Raw genomic sequence first — 22,993 nt, forward strand, 5'->3', positions numbered from 1 at the left:
GAAAGTGATCTCCACTTCTGATTCCAGCCCATGCATGCTACATCCTATCTACCAAGATTTGAGGAGATGATTTATGCTTAGTTTCCCCTAAATATTCTTAAACATGTTGGCTAGATCTGCATGTGTGGAGCGCAACTGTAACTCAAAGGTCAAGTCACAACACCCTCCAGAGTGGATAAAGGATGCAGTAAGAATTGTTAGGAGTTGTGACAGGTACATTCAGGCACTGTCCCAGGCAGTTTCTACCTATGTGGATCCCTTCCGAGGCTTTGTTGTCTTCATTAACTGCTTGTTCTTTTGGGTGATGCTTGCTCCATGGTAACCAGGTCCATACATATGACTGGGCATGGTTAGACCTCACTCCCCATCTTCCTATCACCTCAGATTTAATCTTGCACATTCTGTGTCATTACGGGCCCCTGGGGGTCCAGCTGGAACCTGTAGCATCCCTGTGATCTTGGGCTACATGACCTTTATTTTTGAGGCATATGTTGGGGTAGCCATATTTTCATTCTTGTGTCTTTATGAAAGATGGCAGTTACCATGGGTAGCATCATCACAGACACTGCAGCATGCCTTGACTGGGGTCTCCCAGCCTTAGCACACAAATTGTACACAGAGTTTCCTGGGGAGCTGGTATGTGAATGGTTGACTGAATACTGCCCCTGCTCTGCCCCTCAGAGCTGGTGTGGGAGTAAACCCAGAACCTTCCCTTTGGAGGACAAACGACAGATATTAGAAAGTTCGTCCACTTGAAAAGGAAAGTAAACTTGCTCAAACTAGCTGAATCAGAATGGCAGTCTGTCAGGGGAGACCGAGAAACCACACAGTCCTTCACTTCAGGAGGGACAGCTGGGCTACATGGAGCCAGAGAACACTCAGGCATCTGTCTGTCCTGGTCTCCCAGCTGGCTTCCTGTGGCTTCTCATCCCAGCTTCCCTGGGCAAAGTTTTGAGACCTATGCCCATGCTGAGTGGTCGGAAAGGGTGGATACAGGTAGAGGGGTCTAGCTGCATGTCCATGGCGAAGGCTGTTGTCAGGAGCCTGGCACAGTTGCAGCATGTGAAAACTGTATCTTAAAAGATGACCTTGACCATACAAGCTGGACACACCTAATCCAAACACCAGAAATCTGAAAGGCGCCACAGCCAAAACTTTTCTGAACAGTGATAGGATGCCTTTCACACATCCAGGTTTAACTTCTCACAATCAGCTCCAGACTGTGTGTCTATGGCATGTTTGAAATATAAATTTTGTGTTTGGACTAGACTCCTGTCCTCAAGGTATATATATATATATATATATATATATATATATATATATATATATGTGTGTGTGTGTGTGTGTGTGTGTGTGTGTGTGTGTGTGTGTGTGTGTGTATGAATGTTCCAGATGTAATAAATAAATCTGAAGTCAGAAACTCTTCTGGTCCCACCATTAAGTTAAGAAATTGAACCTATATTTACATCTTGGGCTGGCTTTCCAGGGAGTCTGACCATTCGCAGTGTTTATGAAGGCAGGCTTCTAAAGCATGCTTTATTGTAACCATCTGCAGACATCCACTGGGATGTGTTTACCTTTGTTCTCCAGCAAAGCTCAGGCAGAGGCCCTTGTAAATAATGCTTCCTTCCGGCTTCCTTCCACTGGGGAATCCCAATGGGTAATTAGCAGGAGCATCACATGACCCACAGGAAGCTCTCTCAAACACATGTGAGGTTTGAAGCTGCTTCAGTAAAATGCATTTCACAGTGGGGTCAGTGTGGGGAAATGAATCTGTGCAAAATGATGGGAGCAAGCAGCTGTTCGCCTGTGCTCATACCAATGAGCGATCGCGATCAGAGCGTCAGGGAAGACGAGGATGAGACGTCCCAGTGCTAGCATTCAAAAACCACTTTACAAAATAACCTCTACACCCCTAAAAGTAATATTTACAATACACATCTAAAGTAATGATTTAGTGTCTTTTTCACCCATTTTTAAATGACGTGCTTTTGTGGGCAGTTATGATCGAAACGGTACCTAACTGTCTCTCTTATTTGATACCTCTCATGCAACAACTGCTTCCCATTTTCGTTTTGCTTAATTTCCTATCAGCCTTTCAGAGAAGTCCTCTTCCAGTGTACCAGAGTCCAAATACGTTACGCTCCAAGCCGTAATGTGCTCTGTATTCTGTGACAAATGGGGGCAGTTTCTTCTCATTCCGAGCATTCTCCGAGTTCCTTCGAAGATAATGTTGTTTGTTACACCACACAGAGCCAGCTTTCCATATGCCCTATGGGAACAGAAGGGAAAGAGACCGCTATGGGAAGTGGGTGCCTCTTCGGTGCCCCGGATTAAGAGTGGTAGGGAGCCAGTCATTCTGTGGTATGAATTATGCACATGTGGGGAACCCCCAGCTGGCTGGGGCGGGCGGAGGACACTTGCTGCCATGCTGGGCAGATGCAGTGGCAGGCTGGGCAGATGCGCACCATGCAGGCATGGTGGTGGTGGCAGCAGCCAGTAATTCACAACCCAGATGCTGTATCCACGTGGAGAGTTTATTATAATAGAGAGATGAAGAGAAAGATAGGAAAGAGGGGGAGAAGAGAGAAAGAGAGAGAGAGGTCAAGGGGTGCATACCTCCTGGAGGAAAAGCCGGGGGGCATGGGGGAAAAGGCAGAGTTTTTCCTTAAAAAGAGCCTTTTATGTCAGGACTCATGGCGGTGCAGAATATTAACAACCTGAATAGTCCTAGCTACTTAGGAAACTGAGGCAAAGAGATCCCTTGAGCCCAGGAGTTCCAAGATAGCCTGGGCTACATAGTGAGACACCCCCCCCCCCACCATGGGGAGGAAGGGATATTGTTAGATTTTTCAGTGTTCCTATTGCTTTCAATTGGGACAACACTCAGCCACTCAAAAGGTAAGTGCAGACCAATGAAAACTCTAACACGCAGGAGTGATTTTGACTCTCTCCAATGGGAGTGTTTCACCTCAATACAATTTGAAAGTCTGCAGCTTGCTGGTTTAGTGTCTTGCACGCCCAGATGGACAGTGAAAGTTGGCCAGTCTCTGCAATGGCCCCTTTGTGCAACTGCCTGCCTCCGTGCGAATTCCGGACCCGATGCATTCCATGTCCTCATTAGCTTTATTTAAAACCCTATCATTGCCTGGAGACACCTGGGTCCATCCACAGAGCGTGAATAATTGCAAGAACGGAACAAAATTAAGCACCCAGGATCATCAGAGGTGGCTTTGTACGCGAATAAAGCACAGCTGATGCCCTCTTAGAAGGTGAATTGAGACTAATTGGATAATCTAGAAACCAATTAGCCCGAAGGAGGAAAAAGAAGAGATGCATTCTGAGTGGGAGGAGGAAAGGCATTGTGAGCATGAAGATACAGCTTACAGAACTGAAATGCCACGGGACAGAAACATTCGCCATCTATTTTCATTGCCGTGGTGTAAGGTAGAGTGAAGAGGCTGAAATGGAGTGAGAGGTAGGGCTTTTCTAGTAGAACAGAGTTGTAGGCATGGGTCAGGCTGTCCCTTCGGCTGCAAGACAAAGTTTTCCTTGTGTCAGTGGCTGTGAATCATCCTTTGAAATGAAAACGGTTTGTAGACCTACTTGTACTCAGCACTTAGGTAGCTTTATGTCCGACTCTAATAAAAGCCATAAACATTCTGCTGATAAAAAGTCGTGTGCAAAGGAAAGTGTCCTCTGTACATTTGGTCCATGAAGAAGGCACGGGCTGGGAATAAGTCTTCTAAGAATGTCACTGGATTAGCATGTAACTAATCAAAGTCTGAATCTGTAACACGCTTGATCATATAAGGACACAGGTGGCAGCTGAGTTTAATAGGCCCTTGGGGTGGAGAAGCTGTGAAATGGACCCTGTGGCCTCGTCTCTAGAGCGCTCTAATCAGCAGGCCTCAATAGCTTTGGGCTAAAATGAGGTCATGTTTGCATTTCATAGCGTCTATCACTGGAAGTAACAACTAGCAGAAACATACAGTCAACCCAACGGCCATGGTATCACTTGTATTTCTGAAGTCCAACCCCATGCCAGGAACGTACTGGTCCTCGAAGCACAGGCAAATATTATGCAGTCCAAGTGGGGTAACAAGACCTGGAATGACCAACAGACACTTGCCTTGGCTCTGTCTAGTCTCTGGGGACAGGAACTGGTGTCTTGAGACATGGCCTGAGTGGAAGGGAGCTGGCTTGAGCATGAAGCAGCATTCAGGATGGCGTGGTGGTTTGAATGGGAGTGGTCTCCATTGACTCATGTGCTTGACTACTTGGCCCAAAGGGAGTGGCACTGTTAGGAAGTGTGGCCTTGTTGGAGTAGGTGTGGCCTTTTGGGGGGCGAAGTATATCACTAGTGAGTGGGTTTTAAGGTCTCAGAAGCTCAAGCCCATTCACTTCCTGCTGCCTGCCAACCTGGATGTAGAACTCTCAGCTCCTCCTCCAGCACCATGTCTGCCTGCATGCTGCTGTGCTCCCTACCATGGTGATAATGGACTAAACCCCTGGAAACAGTAAGCCAGCCCCAATTAGATGTTTTCCTTTATACAAGCTGCTGTGGTCATGGTGTCTCTTCACAGCAATAGAAACCCTAATTAAGGCAGATGTGGAGGAGTCCTGCCCTCGGTTTCCTTGAACCTGTGAGTAGGAGCCACCTGTCTTGCTGCAGAAATCCCAGCATCTGAGCCCTTGGAGAAAGCACATCAGAAAACCATGATGTTCCTGCTGAAGCGCAAGGACCAGTCTGCACTTGGAGACTCAACTAGGGAAAGATGGCTGACTCTGAGACAGCTACCTTGCCGAGTCCTTCCCCGCACCCCATCTCTTTGGTTCTTGTTGCTAATTCTTCAGTGAAGTTGGTATTTTACTCTCCCTTCCCCGTCCAGCTGTGTCTCCTAGATGAGCTTGAGACCAGTGTTCCAACCTGCTTCTTACCTACACATACACTTGACCTTCCCTGCCTTGAGGGATGCTCTCTAGAAGCATGGAGAGTGTCCATCTTATCCCCCGACTCCGAGAATATGATGCATGGCCACTTGTCCCTACAGATGGCTTTTTAAACCAGCCTTTCCTGAACTCAGAAACTGAGCTTGGAAGATAAATTGGCAGTGGGTCACTTATTGACTGGGTTATTCCAACCCCCCACCCACCTACCCCACCCAATCCAGCCCTGAAGATTCTCCCAGTTTCACGACAAGGTTGAATTCACCTCAGTGCAGTGCAGTGTCCCAAAGAAGGCCCAGGTGCCATCCTTTATCCGCTCCAGTGACCTAGTCACACCTCGTGGTGAAGGTTCCTCCTTGAATGTCCTGTAATTGCTGCTTTGGAACTTATTTGCTCCTTGGAACCTTACCCATGATGTTGGTGGAAAGAAGGCTTCCATGCCCCATGATGTGCCCGGATGTGGGAGGCAGTTGGCACTTTCATATGCTTAATGCATTTCTGCCCTGCTTTCAGAAGGGGCTTTCAAATAGGTGTGTTTGGGGGCAGATTGTTTCGAAAAGTGGTACGTATATATCACATCAAACATTTTACCCATTTTTAATTGCGCAACTCAGTAACATTAAGTACATTCACATTGTGTTGATCATCTAGCTATAGAGTTTTTTCATCATGCTAGACTGAAACTCAACACTACTGTTAAGTATGAATTCCTATTTAACATCCTCCACAACTATTCCGAGATGACGACCATCTATTTTTCTGTCTCTATGAGTTTGATGACCAGACATACCTCGTATGAATAGGAGCACCCTTTGGGGTCTTCCTCAATTAGCATAACGGTTTTAAAATCCATCCACATTGTAGCACGTGTCAGAATTGAATGACTTTTGAAGAATGAATATCAGCCCGCGGTTTGGATATACCACATTTTCTTTACCCATTTGTCCGTCCATGGACGTTCAGACAGCTTCCCCATGGATGGTGCCGCTGTGATCTCAACCACACATGCTTTAGTGTTTGCTTTCCGTTGCTTTGAGTGTGCATCTAGAACTGGACACTACTCCATCATTTGATAATCCCATGGTTAGAGGAATGGCTATACTGTTTCCCATAGCAACTGCTCCACTCCTCATCCCTACCAGCAGGAAACAAGGGGCCCAATTTCTCTACATCTTCACGAACATTCGTTGTTTTCTGTTTCTAAGAGTCATTCCAATGGGTACGGCCTGGGCTTGCATCTCTTTCTAAAGTCCAGCATCTTTTCAGGTACTTAGTGGACACAGGCGTGTCTTCTCCGGAGAAAGGCCTGTTCATGTCCTCCACTCGTTTTTTAAGTTGAACTTTGATACTGTGTTACTATGGTTGTCAAATACGTTTTTCATCTAGATTGAGACATCCTTAGGAGACTGGTAAGCAGCGGGCGGCCAGTGTCACCTACCGGTTGGTGGGCTCTGGCTGTGCAGTACGGCATGCCTGTGAACACAGCCGCCTATTTCCCCAAGAAAGAAGTCAACTTCGGAGACCGCAGTCACAAAACAGCCACACAAACACACTTGGCTCTGCAGGGCAAGAAAGGCCTTGGCTGACTTCAGGCTCTGGGGATCAATCTGCAGCAGCAGCCCACCTGAAACTGCACACTGGCCTCACCTGGGGTCCCCTTCCCTGGGATTCTAGGCCCCCAGGCCCGGCTGGTTTCAGCTTTTCAGTCACCTGGAACACAGCCTCATCCAGAGAGTGGCTTTTCCCAGGTCAACGCCCTTCCCCATGTCCCAGATATACCGAACCCCTTTGGGGAAGGAGGTATTGCTTGGACGTCAGTATTTCTCCAAAGTGCCAAAATAACCAAATAATTTCCAATTGCAGTCAATTGATGATCAAACACAAGGCGCGAGCTGGTTGGAAACACGTGCCTCCGTTTTTCTTTCTGGTTTCCTGGCTTGGTCCGTTGGTCCAAAGCTGGCAAGGGCGGGGTGGGAGGATGCTTCTCAGACCTTTGATCCGGGGGTGGGCGACCCTAACCCGCACCTCTAGGTGCAGGGCGTGGGCCCAGCATCCTCCTCCCTGGCTGCGGCAGGGCTCCCCGCGTGATTCCCTCGCGCGCGCCCCAGCTCTAAAGTAAACAGGGCCGAGGGGACCGGTGCCGCCCGCCCGCTCGCTGCCCGGCTGCAGCCGGCCGGAGCCATGGCCGAGGCGGTGCCGGCCTCCCCTGCGGGCAGCCGCGGCCTGCACCGGGGCATCATCCAGTGGTGAGCGGCGGCGGCGGCGGGGACGCGGCACAGGGCGGGTCGCCGCGGGCAGGGCTGGAGCCCAGGCCGAGGGAGAGCAGGAGCCCCTCTGGGTCGAGGGCAGGAGGCCAGGGCTGAGGACGCCGGTCCCCCCCCCCACACACGCGGTCCCCCGCATCCGCACCGGGCTCCGGTTTTACATTTGGCTGTCCCCGTGGGTCACACTTCCCGTGGGAAGCAGTCCAGCTTGTCCCCGACCTAGGCCTGTTGGTAGGAGACCTGGAACGCAGGCAGGCGTTGGCCAGGGAGGAAACGTTTTTTTTTTTTTCCTCCTGGCGTGAGCTCTAGAGTGGATGTGCCTGACTTAAAACAACTTTTAGCTTCAACAATGCATTCCATATTATTTATGAAATTCATTTCTTGGCTATTTAAATACAGAAAAAGAAAAAAAAAACATCTAGAAAGAAAAATACTCTCAGCCCGTGGGACTGAACTCAAAAGAGTCTGCTGCTCTTTATAAATAGGAAAATAATTGAAGCCAGTCCTCAGACCGTGGCTTTATAAGGTGACTATTATACATCAGCCTACATTTTTGTAGGCTTTTTGTAAGTTTTAAGAAATATTTCTCAGGGAAAACTCTTTTTAAAGAGTCACCTGAGTAAGGAATAGAAAAAAATGAAGAGTATGTTTACAATTATATAGTTATACTTTCTTCCAAAAAAAAAAAATTTATGGTCCTTCTCATCTTGAATGAGAAAAAACAACAGCAATATGTTTTCTTTTTGTTTGTTTTGTTTTTGTTTTTTGTTTTTTCCTCACCTTCTTAGCAGAAAGAGTCAGGTTGGTACCTTAATTAACTATTTCAGCTCATCACTGCATTTCTGGGGTTTTGAATGTTGCTAGATAGGTTAGAAAGAATGATTATAAAATTTAAAATACTTGGGCGTCCTCCTTAGGTGGCTTGTGGCTTGGGACAAGGCAGGTACCCTAAGCCCCTTCCAGAGATAACGGATATCTTCAAGAGGGTATATTTTAGCAGCAAGTTCAAATCAAGTCCCATGCCCAGAATTCTTAGGTAGGTTGGCCTCTGGTGACGTGTCCTTCAGGGCTGAGAGAAAAGACTTCAAACCTAACATTGGCATTCAAAATACTGCCCCAACTTCTAATACAGATAGCCTTGGAATGGAAGGGACCAGGCTCCCCAAAGGGAGCGGTATATAGATCCATAGAGAGAGCAAAGACCAAGAGCTGGAACCCTGGCAGTCAGCTCAGGAGAGAGTAGAGAGGCCCCAACTGTCGTCCAGTGGAAGATGGGCCATGTGTCTGCATTACTTCACCCTGTGTCTTCCAGTCAGGGGTCTGTTGGGTGGAACAACAATGATCTATTAGTCAAGTGGAGTCCTAGCTAGGACGTCGGTGCCCTCGTCATCTGAGCATGATAAATTATCCCCTGGAGAAAACTGGGGATGTTGGCTAGTCTAGGGGAATGGAAAGAAGAGGTTTCCACCTCAGAGACAGGAAGAGACACAGTCGGACTGGGGAACACAGGAATGGACACAGTACTGTGGGTACAGACGCTTGGGTCCTGGCTGGGATGGGCCTCGGCATCCAACCTCGGGTTAAACACAAGGGCATTTTGGTGGCACACTGGCAGCCCCTGACCCTGGGTCACCTGGGGAAGTGTCGCCTCACATCCTCTCCCCAGAGCCGCATGCAGTAGAGGTCAGACTTCCAACACCAGTTACTCCTTGGGGTTGCGCTCTCCCAGGGGCAGTCTGCTTGCACCTCTAATGCCTATGGCTTTCATGCTTCTATTTGGCCTTGTGATGGGAGAGATAAAAATGGCAATCCCTGAGAAAATCAAGTTCATAAAGAAAATGGCTCACCCTGACTAATGGCTCCTCCAGAGGTTTCAGTCCTGGGCCACCTGGCTCCATTGCTTTGTGTCTGTAGCAGGCCAGAGCATCATGAAGAGTGTGACTCTGAGAGCCATGCTGCTAATGGCAGGCATAAAGCAGAGAGGAGGGGACCCAATGTCCCAATATCCCCTTCAAAAGCACATCCCCAGTGACTTAACTTCCCTACAGCAGTCCCACCATCCCCACAGACACCATAAGGTAGTGGCCAGGCTGTTAGCCTGTGGGCCTCTGGGACCAATTAACATCCACACCCTCCCACCTGCCTTGACTCCTTGAGTGTACACTGTGGTATTATTTTGCTTTACCCGGGTAAATAATTCTCTGTCCTGTAGTTACATAGATCTTGGCTACAGTCTCTGTAAAGATTCATCCAAGAGTACCTACTTCTTTTTAGCATATGACTTCCCCTCCAATAAACTCCCAAACCTTACAGTGTTGACAACTGAAAACCTGTAGTCTATATTCCTAACACTGGCCTGAGGATAAAAGAGATCGTTTTTTAGGCTGCCAGTGAGCTTCTGCTCCATTCAGTAACCTAGACAGAGGTCATTTGGCTGGACCCATGTATGGCCTGGTCACTGGCTCTGTCAGAGTGCCCTTACTTCAGAAAAGTAGCCACCAATTTCCTCTTTCTGATTCCCCTCTCTCTGCAGGCTAGTTGACAATTTCTGCGTCTGTGAAGGGTTTAGTGTGCCTCGATGTCTCATGTATGAGATTTATGTGGAGACCTGTGGGCAGAGTGCTCAGAACCAGGTTAACCCAGCAACATTCGGGAAGGTAAGTAGGGAGGTTTAGCAGAGCTGTATTCACTGGGGTGTTTTGGGTTTTGTTTTGTTTTATTTTGTTTTTTTAAGTTACAGCCCTGGGTGGCTTAGGTGTGAAGATACATTCTGAGAAATGTTGTTAGGGTATATCCTTGTTCAAATATAGACAGAGATAGGTACAGTGTTGCTGATGGCAAAGCCTTATGGGACCCCACATATGTAGAACTCGGCTGATTGCCCCTGAGGAAAGTCTAACATGCATTTGGGTTTAAAGGGGTCTCAGCAGGTCTAGCTGGCTTTGTTCTCAGGAGGCACCAGCCAGTGGCCTCCATTTGTATTGAAAATCTGATTTACATCTCCATGCTTTACAGCGGTTTGGGGGATAGTTGGAGTACTCTCTTTGTGGCAACCCCAACATTCGCCAAAGAGCTTGGTTTGCTGGGCACTTACTCCTGCCCAGAGTGCCAAAGCTCTCAGAACACAGTTCCGAGTCACTCTGGTACCCAGCAATTGATGTTTCCTGCACTTCAGTTGGATTTAGGGGACTCATTGGCTTTGGAAGTTAGTACTCACATCCAGGAACTTCATCGGAGAATAGTTAATACACAACAAAACGACAGTCTGAGACCCTCTTCGTTCAACAGCTCTTCCGAGCAACTGCTTCCTGGTAGACCCTGCTTTCGATGCTGGGAATACAACAGGGAGGTTGACAGAGAACAATCCAGCCCTCACTGCGTTCTAGTTGTTCAGGCTACCAGGCCTAGGCAGGTATCACCAGTGTTGTTTGATTGCTAGCAAAATAAACCTGGAGTGATTAAAGCCAAGGGTCCCACAGCTGGCCACAATGCATGACGAGCCTCCTGAAGCAGGTGCAGAGTTCTTTCCACTTGATTTCACCAGAAACAAAACAAAACAAAACAAAACAAACAAACAAACAAACAAACAACCTTGAGCACAGAGACATTGGTGATCACCTAGTCTGAATGATGCCCAGAGCAAGAGGAGCCTTCTAAGCACCTTCCCTTGGCTGTGAACGTCATTGAGAACAGTGCGCCCTCTCTGGTGAAGCTAAGTGAAGAACAGCACATTTCTGCAGAGGAAAGGGTGCTGTTCCTCTGGACAAACAGCCCACGCCGGGATTTGTAGTTGGACCGACAGAACACAGGCTCATGAAAATCTCTGACCTCCTCATCAGGGGGCTTGGCACAGTTGACAGCCTGTACCACATATCCAGGTTGATCTTAAGTGACAAGGGTGACCAGGAGCTTGCTGATGGGAGTCACAGAGCTGCTGACTCTGTTTCTCCGCTCTCTTTGTAAGGGGCCTTGTGCACACAGAATCGGATTGGTTGAAGGTGTCATTTGATCACTAGTGAATGTATAACCTGATGGTTAAAAAATTCGTCACCGTCCTCATCATCTTGTCTGGATAAGAAAAGCAAAAGAGCAAACCAAACAAACAAACAAACAAACAAAAACAAAAAACCAAACAACAACAACAACAAAAAGGACAGTGGTGGTGGTGCACGCCTTTAATCCGAGCACTCGGGAGGCAGAGCCAGGCGGATCTTTGTGAGTTTGAGGCCAGCCTGGGCTACAGAGCGAGTTCCAGGAAAGGCGCAAAGCTACACGGAGAAACCCTGTCTCAAAAAAACTAAAAGAAAAAGAAAAAAAAAAAGAAAAGCAAAGAACCTGATAAAGACAAAAGAACTGAACCAACCAGGGAGATGGCTCTCGGGGGAAGGGACTTGCTGAGCGAGCGTGAGGACCTGACTTCCCATCCCCAGCATCCACGCGAAAAGCTGAATGTGGTGGTTCATGTCTGCAACCCCAGCACTGGGGAGACAGAGACAGGTGGGCTCTGGGGTCTTACCGGCCTCTAGCCAGGCGGTGAGCTTTTCATCACTTGATAATATTATATGAAGAGCTCCTTTGATCCTTGTATGATATTGCACTCACTTTGTGCAATCCCCTACCATGGGTGGACACTTGGGCTGTTCCCTGATGTCCCTGTTGTAACCAATCACGTGCCTGTGTTCGGGTGTGCGCGTGAGGATCGTCTCTTGGGCGTGAACCTCAAGAGTGACATGGGGAGAATCACAAGGTGTGTGGTCGTGGGGACCCAACTGGTCTCCAAGTAGCTCCCTTACCTTCCACTGGTAATCCTGGGCATGCCGGTGTGTTTTCCCAAACACTGAATTATGTAGATCTGCGCTTCCAACTCAGCCCTCACAGCTGAAGCGTCCAGGCTTTGATGACTCTGTGCTTGTGATAGGTGGCTGAGCCTTCTCATGGGACAGCTGCTTGAATATGGGAAGCAACCGCTCTTACCGCCTTGCCTGGGTCACAACTACTCTTGGCTCCTTAAAGCCACTTTCCTGCCTACCCATTTTATTATGACCTCAGTTTGTGGATATTCCCCCTAAAAGTGGCTTTATGGATGCCACCCAGCGCCTCTCTACTATGCTCAGATGCAGGAGTGTTTTCTTGTTTGTTTTCCCTTTGTTTCTTCTTTTCTTTGGGGCTTTGATCCTTCTTGTCATTCCCTTAGTTTCACTTTAAATCTGTCACCAACAAAAATAAATCTTTTTTTTTTTTTTCTCACATAAGCAGGTCTCCCAGGACAGCTTTAGAAGCTGTAAATACTCCATGTCAATAAACGAATCAAAACCAAAGAGGAAGAACCATTCCAGGCCCCTTTACCACTACATCTCACGAGGTGACTCAGGAAGGTTTTCCAGCCCGCTGGGAATTCCTACCTGCTATCACACAGCCCAAATGTTTGCGATTTCATCACTCGGAATTTTAGGAAACATTGTCAAAGGCACTGCAAGAGTGCTGGGTAGCCTGGCATAGCAATCTTCTCAGAGGGAACTAGGTGACGTCAGCAGGGCATGCTCTTTCCTGGGCTAAGACTGCAGAGACATCTTCCCATCTCTCTGAATGGTGTCGTTAGAGTTTGTTCAGTTCTAAAAGAAAATTCTCTTCCACCCCCTTTTAGGATCTGGGGTCTGGGAATATAGCTCAGTGGTAGAACCCTTGCTTAGCATGGGGAGCCCCTGTGTCCAGTCTCTGCACCAAACAACAGAAAAAAAAGATTTAAAAAAAAAAAAAAAAGATCTTGTCGCGCCTCGTTTCACAGTGCAGAGCATTCCAAAGGAAAGAAATGAGAGACTCCAGTGTCTGACCTCTGCATGTATTTTGAATTCTTTGTCTTAATATTTCCCTTAGAGTCCACTCCCCAAGATGCCAAGGTTCTAACATTTAAGTTTGGTTGGCACATTGCCTGGAGAACAGGCCAGTGGAATGGGACTGATTGTTGGGAATGTGTCCTCTGTGCCAAAGCCGTGGCTAAATGGAGAAGGGAAGGGGAAAGGGATATGACCGCAAAGCATGTTTACAAGAGAAACAGCAAAATATCCAATTCTCACTTCCTCCCTCCTCCCCCGGGAGCTGAGTTGATTCCCAAGGAGTTCCTGCACAGATGATTGGGATGGGCATGCAGTGTGCGATGCGCTTTCTGGCTGCAAAGGATATCTTCCATGGATTGGGGAGTTTCCGGAGGCCGGCTTCCTCTGCTAAAATAACACGGACGAATGTTTTTCTGATTAGAAAAGGATTGCCTCTCCTTTGTGAGCAACATGGACGTCGAAAAGTGTTAAGAAGGGGGAAATCAGTGCTGGCTGTAGCCTCACTGTCGAAGGTACGGGCACGTGCGTGGTCCATTTGCACACATGCGCACACGCTTGTGGGAAGAGCAAGAGCTGGGGGTGATCACAGACCTGGTTCTCCTGTCCCTTTCTCCTGTGTAACCGATGCTCCTCCGTTTCCCCCTGCCCCGATTAGCTCCTGAACAGGCAGCAGGCCTCCTTCGAAGCCCTGGGTGAGGCAAAGTTCTCGTCACCCTAGTCCACTCAGCCACAGCAGCTTGATACTTGAAACGCCCACCCTCATATAATGCCCAGACTCTAGCGCAGCTTCCAAGTGGTGCGCGCTCCCCGTTTCCCAGCTCTGTGCCATGCCACGAAGAACCAGGTGTGGGGGCTTGTTTCCTGTCTCCTGTCTCACCCTGCTTCAGGTGTGGGTTGAACCTTTCTGGGAGGAAGAAGGGAGAAAGGAAGGACAAAGAGGATGTGCTCTTTTTTTTGTTTGTTTGTTTTGTTTTGTTTTTTGAGACAGGGTTTCTCTGTGTTGTTTTGGTGCCTGTCCTGAACCTCGCTCTGTAGACCAGGCTGGCCTCGAACTCACAGAGATCTGCCTGGCTCTGCCTCCTGAGTGCTGGGATTAAAGGCATGTGCCACCACCTCTCAGCGAGGCTGTACTCTTTTAAGAGCCAGCTGGACCCATTTTTTTTTTAAATGATATATTTATTTTTATTTTATGTGCATTGATGTTTTGCCTGTATGTATGTCTGTGTGAGGATGTCAGATCCCCTGGAACTGGAGTTACAGACAGTTGTGAGCTGCCCTGTGGGTGCTAGGAATTGAACCTGGGTCCTCTGAAAGAGCAGACAGTGCTCTTCACCACGGAGCCATCTCTCCAGCCCCAGCTGGACCCATTGGTGATGGATTCTTCAGTGCCTGCCTTGAGCACATTTCAATATGTGCCCCTCGGCTTGGGAGACAAGGTTTCCGGTGGAGCTTCCTGGTGTCTGCCTGCTTTCTTGTGTTCTGCAACTATACCGGAAAAGTCAGTGCTCTCCCCAACTCCAGCTCTCTCACACCTTGCTGACTTCCGGCCACAGAACGTGCTTTGCCCCTCTTGGCCCGAGCAGACTGTGGGTGGTGTTCACAGTACCTAGAGCAGTAGCCTTGCTCTCTGTTTATCCACCAAGGCCCTTCTTGCCCGACCCACACGAGGTCTGGGTTGTCATAAGATGGCAACTGCATTGACCTCGTAGGAAACACTTGGAGCGACTGGACCACCCTTCCCACACACCCCTCTCAGCAGAGATGGCGGACCCTCAGCAAGAAGCCCTGTGCATTTCCTCATCTCCACATCACTGTATAGGAATGAGCTCAGGAATTTTTTTTTTTTAGTTTTATAAATAAATGCCCATAGATACAAGTCCCAGGTTGTGTTGCCACATGGTTCACTGTTCATCCTTCTCTTCCTCCTTTTACTCTGCCGTCCTGTGTAGACACTGCAAGGATAGATAGATTAGAGAGTGACGTACAGATGGCTGGTGGACTGACGGGTAGACGGACAGAAGATAGACAGATAGACCTATAATAAGTAGATAGGTAGTATAGCGAGAAATCCAAGGCGGTCTGCTTCAGGGATCTAAGGAGTTTATTAGGACATAAATTGGAGAAAACAACTCACTAAATAGAATAAGGCAAAATCGTCGCAGAGTCCTGGAAGGTTGATGTCCTGTCCCACAATGCTCCTGCTGCCTGAGTCTGTCCACATCATCCAAGCCCCCGGGGGAGAGAAGAGAGAGAGGTGTATGTGCCCCTCAGATCTTAAGCTAGCCCCAAGGCCACACCCTAGGGGCTGGTACCTCAAGGTCATTGGTGGAACAGGTACCCACTATAAGATAGACAGACAGACAGACAGGGATGAGAGAAAGATGAAAAGTCAGATAAGAGGAAACCCCTTCTCATTCCCCTCAAAGGCTGCTGCTGGAAGATAATACAAAAGGGAGGTGAGTGTACAAAGCCCAGCAGGAGCTTGGCCGAGCATTTTTTCAGACAAAATGCAGACATCATTGGCAGTGATGTGGCTTTCCCTGTTCTGGCTTCCAAAGTGCCCCTACATGCAAGATTTCTACTTCTAGCAGATGTGATACTGGGCCTGTGGTTAACCCCTTGATAAGGCAACTATGAGAGATTCCTGTTGATACATGGAACTTGGGCATCCCTGAACACAGAGCACATCAAGACAACTCAGCCCCGAGATGTGAATTTGAATCCAAGCAGCTGTTATTTTGACAGTTTAGTACCCTTCTCTGGTAAAAGCCTTGGGAATGAGAAAAAGGGGTGATCCATGAAAATAACTATGACGTCAGAAAAAGAAGAAAGCATTCAAACAACGGTGGCAGCCCGCAGGCTAGACCCAGGCCGCTGGTGGTAGTCCAATTTCTAGAGAATTTTCATGACTCCGGCCAGTGGTGTAGCATTGAAGAGAACAGAATGCAAGACGGCACATATTATCAGATGCCGGGGATTTCGTCTAGAAACACAGAGAACGCATATTAATACTGAGACCCTAAAACAAAGTTTTGTTGTAGAGCAGTGGTCCTCAGCCTTCCTAATGCTACAACCCTTTAATACAGTTCCTCATGTTTTGGTGACTCCCCCAACCATAGCATTATCGTTGCTGCTTCATAACTGTGATTTTGCTACGTGTCATGAACGTAACATAAATATCTGTGTTGTCTGGTGGTCTTAGGCCACCCCCATGAGAACCCATGGGGGTCGTGACCCACAGGTTGAGAACCACTGTCTTAGAGGTTTGGTGCTGGGAATCTACGCCAGGACGTTACACACCCCAGCCTGGACACCAAGGTTTATTTAAATGGCACTTTTCACTCCGTGACATATTTTACTTATCTGGTAGGCCCCCCTAATTTCATTTACATGTATACTTTTTATAATCTATTATACTATTTGTAAGTATAGATAAAGTGAGTTTGTTTTCCCTTTTCAAATTGCATCTTTAAAATCTGCTTGTCCCCGCAGCTCGTGCGCTTGGTTTTTCCTGACCTGGGCACCCGGAGGCTGGGCACACGAGGAAGCGCCAGGTAGAGTTATGATGTGTGCTTTGTGTTAAGTGGTGGAAACGACAGTGCGGGAAAATCACAACAGACGACAAAACGTGTGACACGGAATAAGCTCTACATCACAGCTCTCACCAAATGGTGCCGCGGTTCAGCCCGAGTCCCTGTGCCGGGGGTCACGCAAGGCAGCGCTGCATTTGTTTGCTTCAAAATCTTATCAAAATATGAAGATCACGATGTACACTTTAAACGTTTAGAAATGCGGCCACTCATTAAAATGTTTAAACAGTTGCACACGTAGAATAATGCCAATTGTTTTCAATTACTTTTTGAACTGAACTGTCTAAATATTTGATCAGTTAGGTTATACTCAAGAGGCTGGGGCCCAAGGTGGCAGTTTTAACAGGAAATTCCAGTGCCATCGAATGTGTCCTTATCATAATTGCCAGGCAGTTATCATTGTCATTTGTTGTTTGTTTTCAATCAAGACAGGAAATCAGTGAGCAGGGACAGAAGCCAATTAGAGGGAGGACTGGCTGCCCGCAAAGAAATTGAGACAGTGCGGAGTTTGCCAGATCTAACCTTGGCAGTAATTAAGTTGAAGAAATCTGGTTCTGTTGTTAGCCCGGGCACACGGCTGTCGTTTCACAGACTCCACAGCGGAGATGAGGCCTTGAGGAAGGAGTCTGGCTTTCTGCAGGCTGAGTCCCGGGAAAGGCGGGAAGGATGGTAGGACAGGAGGCCTGCCCAGTACATCTCTCTGAGATGAGCAAGTTTGACACTGAGAAAGCAGAATTGAGCACGCAGCAGCCCTCTCGTAGGGTTGTGGAAATGCGTGGGATGATGGGCTTGGACTTACGATGGGTCAGAGATGCGGTGGGAACACTTAACCTGCCTGCTGTCATCAGGAGAGGAACTGTGCACACAAATGGTGTGCTTGAGCCGGGCGGCGGTGGCGCACGCCTTTAATCCTGGCACTCGGGAGGCAGAGGCAGGCAGATCTCTGTGAGTTCGAGGCCAGCCTGGTCTACAGAGTGAGATCCAAGACAGGCTCCAAAGCTACACAGAGAAACCTTGTCTCATTAAAAAGCAAAAAGCAAAAAAAAAAAAAAAAAAAAAAAAAATAGCATGTACTTGGACATCCAGTAATGGAGACCTTCTGTTTTGCAGGTATCATTATGATGGAATCTATATCAAGAAAAGTTCCTTCTTCTACTCCCATTACTGCTACCTCCTGGGTAAAAAAAGCTGTCACAGGTCAGTGTCTGTCCTTGAAGACCTTGGTCGTGGGACATAAGCCTGCCTTCTTTTCTTTTTTTAGCTTTTATTGATTCTCTGTGGATTCCCTACTTTTCTCCCTGTCCCCTTGCATCTACCCTCTGCCCCCAAAACCTACAAAACAAAACCAAATTTAAAAGAAAAACCAAAAGCCAAATAAAACAAAGAAATGAAACAAAGATAAAAATAAAAACAACAACAAAAAGAAGAATCTTGTCGTGGAAGCTGTAGTGTGGCCCATTGAGACACACGGTTTACCCTTTAGTCCGATCATCTTTACTTGCAAGTGTTCATGGCTATGAGCCATTGGTCTGGCTCTGGTCTTGCCTAAGGACTCTGGTTTCTGCTACACCACAGATAATGGGCTCTCACTGAGGCTCTTCTTGGATATCTTGTTGTTGTCCTGTGTTGTGGAGATCCTACTGTTTTGGATCTGTAGGTTCGTCCCCTTCAACTGCTCCAATAGTTCACAGATTCGGTGGATGTTAGGGTGAGCCAACTCCTAGCCCTGGTTCTGGGCCTGGGTGGTAGCTGGGTTGGTCAGCCCACTAGCTTCCCCTCATCATCATTACCCAGGCTAGCTCTCCAGCACTGCCTTGGCTAGCTCACCCGAAGCAGCCCGCAGCAAGGGGCGGGGCCCATTCTCCAGTTCTCCTGCGCTCTGGCCCTCAGATCCAGGTCCTCCTCACTCACGTCGCCAGGGCCAGCCCTACTGTTTTGCCCACACAAGGTGCAGGGTCCTCTCTCTAGATTGCTGTAGGGGGTATATGGGGGACCAGGGTCAGCTCTCCTGCTCTCATGACCCCAGGGCTGGCTCACCTCTGACCAGACAACAGGGTCAGCTCTAGTGTGCTGCCCAAGCGGGGTACAGGGCCTGCTCTCCTGCGTGATGTATAGGGCAGGGCTAGTTCTCTTACTCTCTTGACCCCCGGGAGTCAGCTCTCTCGCCTGCCAGGCTGGTTCCTGTGAAAAATCATTCTGAGGCTCTGGAGTCCTTGACAAGTCAGTGCCAATGTCAAGAGCACACATTCACTCAGGCGCTTCCTCCCCTCCCTATACTGGCATGCCACCCTGTGCTTTCATCCTTGGGGTGTTCTGGCACATCTGCCAATACCTGGCTTTGTTCTCCTCACTGTGGGGTATAGGTCCTGAGGGGGCCTGGTTCTCTGTATGCCCTGTTGAGTAGGGAGGTGGGCCTGGGTTCTGTTAGCTCTCCTTGCCCCTGTGGATAGCAGAACCTGCCCATTTCGTGCTCCAGATGTGGAATGGGTGCTGAGTCAGCTGATGGGTCACCCCTGGATGGGGTTTAGGAGCTATCACAGCTAGAACTTTGAGACTGCTGCTGCGGCCATTGTATCACCTGTAGTTTGTTGTTTTTTTACTCTTTTGACTCTTTACTCTTTGGGGGCCCACCACCCAGCTCCCAAATAACCACACACACAGAGACTTATTCTTTCTTATGAATGTTCGGCCTTAGCTTGGCTTGTTTCTAGCCATCTTTTCTTAACTTAAATTATCCCGTCTACCTTTTGCCTCTGGGCTTTTATCTTTCTCTATTCTATATACCTTTCTTTGTTTCTTACTCCATGGCTTGCTGTGTAGCTGGGTGACTGGCCCCTGGGGTCCTCTCTCCTTCTCCTTTAGCTCCCTGGTTGCCTCTTCCCAGATTTCTCCTCCTATATATTCTCTCTGCCTTCCAGCCCTGCCTATCCTTCCTCCTGCCTCACTATTGGCCATTCAGCTCTTTATTAGACCAATCATGTGTTTCAGACAGGCACAGTAACACAGCTTCACAGAGTTAAACAAATGCAACATGAAAGAATGCAATACATCTTTGCATCATTAAACAAATGTTCCACAGCATAAACAAATGTAACCCATCTTCAACTAATGTTCCACAGCAGTTATTAGCCTCTGTCCTGCTACCGAGAGAGTGCTAGAATTCCCTTTCCTCCTCTAGGTCTCTTTCAACTTTCACATCCCCAGCTGCCCATTCTCCTTCACAACATCTAGAGCTTTTTTTACTGCTCACTGTCTGTCCAATGTCTCCAGGTGTTTAGTTGGATAGAAGCGAGGTAGCACAAATCTGCACCATCTTAGAATCTAGATCCTCTTATCACCTGTATAAGCCAACTCAGTTACTTTTAGGAAGCAAACTGTGTATACCTTATAAACCAATGCTACTCATTAGCAGAATGCTTAATTATCCAACTGCATCGTACATTTAAACATGCCTTTAAATGTGGTGGTTTGGACTTCCAACTGGAACGTCAGGCAGATAGAGACCTGTTTCTCCCTGATCCTGCTCTCTGGGCACAACTTCAAACCCTGGAGAAAAGAGCAACCAAAGGGAGACTGGGGTGGAAAGAAGAGTTGGTTTGGGACCCCAGGGCTACAGGCCCAGGGCAGGAGCAGGACATCTTCATCTTAGTCCTCCTTCATCCTTACACCAAGAAGCAGTGCTACCCAACCCCAACCCAGCAAGAGTCCAAGGTTTTCAAGTTCTCTCTGACTCTTGGGGATTAAGAGGAATTCTCATCAAAAATGAACTGTCCAGGCAGCGCTCGCCTTTCTCCAGGAGTCTGAGATACCTCTTTCCAACAAACAAAAAAAAAACAAACAAACAAAGAAGCAAAAAACTGATGAATGTGAACCGGTCTGTCAAGAGAGACCCAGATCCAGTAAGACTTCTGATATAGGAAGCCCACGTGCCCCACAGCCCAAGTTTCTTCTCCCCCAGAGAGCCGAGACACTTCAGGAAGATGAGCTCCTCCTCCACAGAGCACACTGTGCAAAGAGATTCCCAAGTCCAGCCAGTGAAGCCCTTCTGCCCTCTCCACAAACAGCACTAGCAGGAACCAGCTAAACCACTAAGCAGAAATAAAACAGGGATGCCTCTGAAAATCAAGCCTTTGAAAACAAAAAAAAAAGAAAAAGAAAGAAAAGAAAAAAGAAAGAAAGAAAAGAAAAAGAAAACACAATCAGGGAAAATTCTGAAATCTATCAAGGTGGAGACATGTGACCTGAAACAGATTCCAAAAAGCTCCTTTCTCATCAAAGCTCAATCATCTCATCAGATGAATTTGGCCCCCATAGTTCTCAAGAGCTGGAGGAGAAGGACTGTCCACTCCAACTTCTGTATGCAGCACAGTTACCTTCAGGGGCTAGAGAGATGGCTCAGTGGCTAACGACCATTGCTGTTCTTGCAGAGGGCTCTAAGCCTGGTTACCAGCATCCACATTAAGAGTCACAACTGCCTATAACTCCAGCTCTAGGGAATCTGATACCTCTGCCCTCCTTGAGCACCGGCACTGATGTGTGTGTGTGTGTGTGTGTGTGTGTGTGTGTGTGTGTGTGTGTGTGTGTGCTGAGTGCGTGCCGCATGCCTGCACAAGCATGCACACACTTTAAAACTTTACAAAAGTATCCTTCAGGAATGAAGGGAAAAAGAAGATGAGGGGGAAAAATGACTTGCCAGTAGCCAACTCACCCCTGAAGGTGAGCTGAAGGAAATCCTTCAAAAAGCAAGGGGGTGATGGCAGGAGGAATCCTGGGACATCGCGAAGAAGAAGCAGCAGCCAGAGCGGAAGCACAGAAGCATATAATAAGCTGTCTTCCTCCTCCTCCTCCTCCTCCTCCTCCTCCTCCTCCTCCTCCTCCTCTTCTTTCTCCTCCTCCTTCCCCTCCCACCCCCCCTCCTCTTCTTCCTCCTCCTCCTTGAATTTTAGAAGTCGTATTTCATTACTTTAGCAAAGACCTGCACTCCATATAATGATACATTAAAGCTGGGAAGGAAAGGGGCCTAAATGGAAAGAGATATCCACTCTTCATCCAAAATGGTGACGCTCAGGAACACCAGACTGTGGATTCGGATGTAAATGCTGTACTTAATACTCAGGCAGCTGCCATGAGAACGGTACTGATATGTACCCAAGAACACTGTAATTAAAGCAAGATGGGATCCTATGCTTAAAGTAACTCTCCAAAAGGCCAGGACTCAGGAGCAGAACTCAGAACCCAAGGAAACAAATAGAGACAAGTCATATAAAGGGAAAATGAAGAGCCGGCATGCCAACAATTACCTTAATTGTAAATTATCTCCAAGCACCAATGGGAAGAGAGTGTTGGCAGCATGGATTTAAAACAAAGAAAAATGACTCAGAAGAAAAATACTGCCGACAAGAAACATACTTCAAATTTGATGACATAGACAAGTTAAAAGCTTTTTAAAAATGGAAGTAACATATCACTGGGTGCTGAAGAGATGGCTCAGAGGTTAAGAGCATGTATTGCTCTTTAAGAGGGCCCCAGTTCAATTCCCAGCACCCACACATGTGGCCCAAAACTCCCTATAACTCTAGCTCCAGGGGATCTGACACTTCCAGCCTCCACAAGCACCTGCACCCAGACATGTACATACATATGATTAAAAATATCAAAAATTATATATAACATATAATAAATTATATATGCATACACATGCACACACACACACACACACACACACACACACACACACACATATATAATTTCAAAAAGGCAAGAGTGGCTGTGTTCACATCCCATAAGATAGACTTCAGAATAAGGAAAGGCACTTGGGACAAAAAGGGGACCTTATACAATGGTAAGAGATGATCACACCAAATGTGTGCTCTCCTAACAACTAGTCCATCTCCCTTAACCCAAATGATGCTATAGCATGGCCTCATTGAGTTGGGGTCCCTCATCACTGCTACCACTGTGTCAGCGGATCCCCAAGACCATCTCCACTTTTGGGGATCAGGTGGAAGGGCTCCTGGGACTTGGCATAAGACTGCGGTGTGGCTAAGATCTGTGACAGTGATGTACAGATAACCAGCCGGATTGCGGAGAAGAGGAGGAAAGGCTGGAAGCATGAGGTCTGGCCCACACAGCAGCAGCACATGGCAGAGGCATGCGGCTGCCGTTCCAGTGCTGGGAGGCAGGTTGCCAGTCCAGCAAGCCTGGTTAAGTCAGTGAGCGCCAGGGTCAGGGGGAGACTCTGTCCAAAAGAAAAAAAGAAGAAAATTGGTGGAGAGCAATAGGGGAAGAAGATATCTGACACTGACCTCTGGTCTCCACAGGTGAACATGCGTGTGCACTCGTGTGTGTGTGTGTG

General features: G+C 47.8%; 1 protein-coding gene across 2 annotated transcripts in view; it reads left to right on the top strand.

The window, feature by feature from the left end:
* Window positions 1-5,537: 5,537 nt before the first annotated feature.
* Rfx8 (regulatory factor X8) overlaps window positions 5,538-22,993 on the top strand; it is a 63,450-nt gene continuing 45,994 nt past the window's right edge. Inside the window, exons 1-4 of one of the 2 annotated variants that reach the window (XM_076557422.1) lie at window positions 5,538-7,196; window positions 9,748-9,871; window positions 16,541-16,602; window positions 17,749-17,835. In XM_076557422.1, the coding sequence (XP_076413537.1) occupies window positions 7,132-7,196; window positions 9,748-9,871; window positions 16,541-16,602; window positions 17,749-17,835 (338 nt within the window). In that variant the 5' untranslated portion in view covers window positions 5,538-7,131. Of the gene's footprint in view, window positions 7,197-7,237; window positions 7,741-9,747; window positions 9,872-16,540; window positions 16,603-17,748; window positions 17,836-22,993 lie in introns of those variants that run through there. The other variant, XM_076557423.1, reaches the window with a different exon arrangement.

This window comes from Peromyscus maniculatus, chromosome 21, assembly GCF_049852395.1.
Source record: "Peromyscus maniculatus bairdii isolate BWxNUB_F1_BW_parent chromosome 21, HU_Pman_BW_mat_3.1, whole genome shotgun sequence".
In the NCBI taxonomy this organism is placed as follows: Eukaryota; Metazoa; Chordata; class Mammalia; order Rodentia; family Cricetidae; genus Peromyscus; species Peromyscus maniculatus.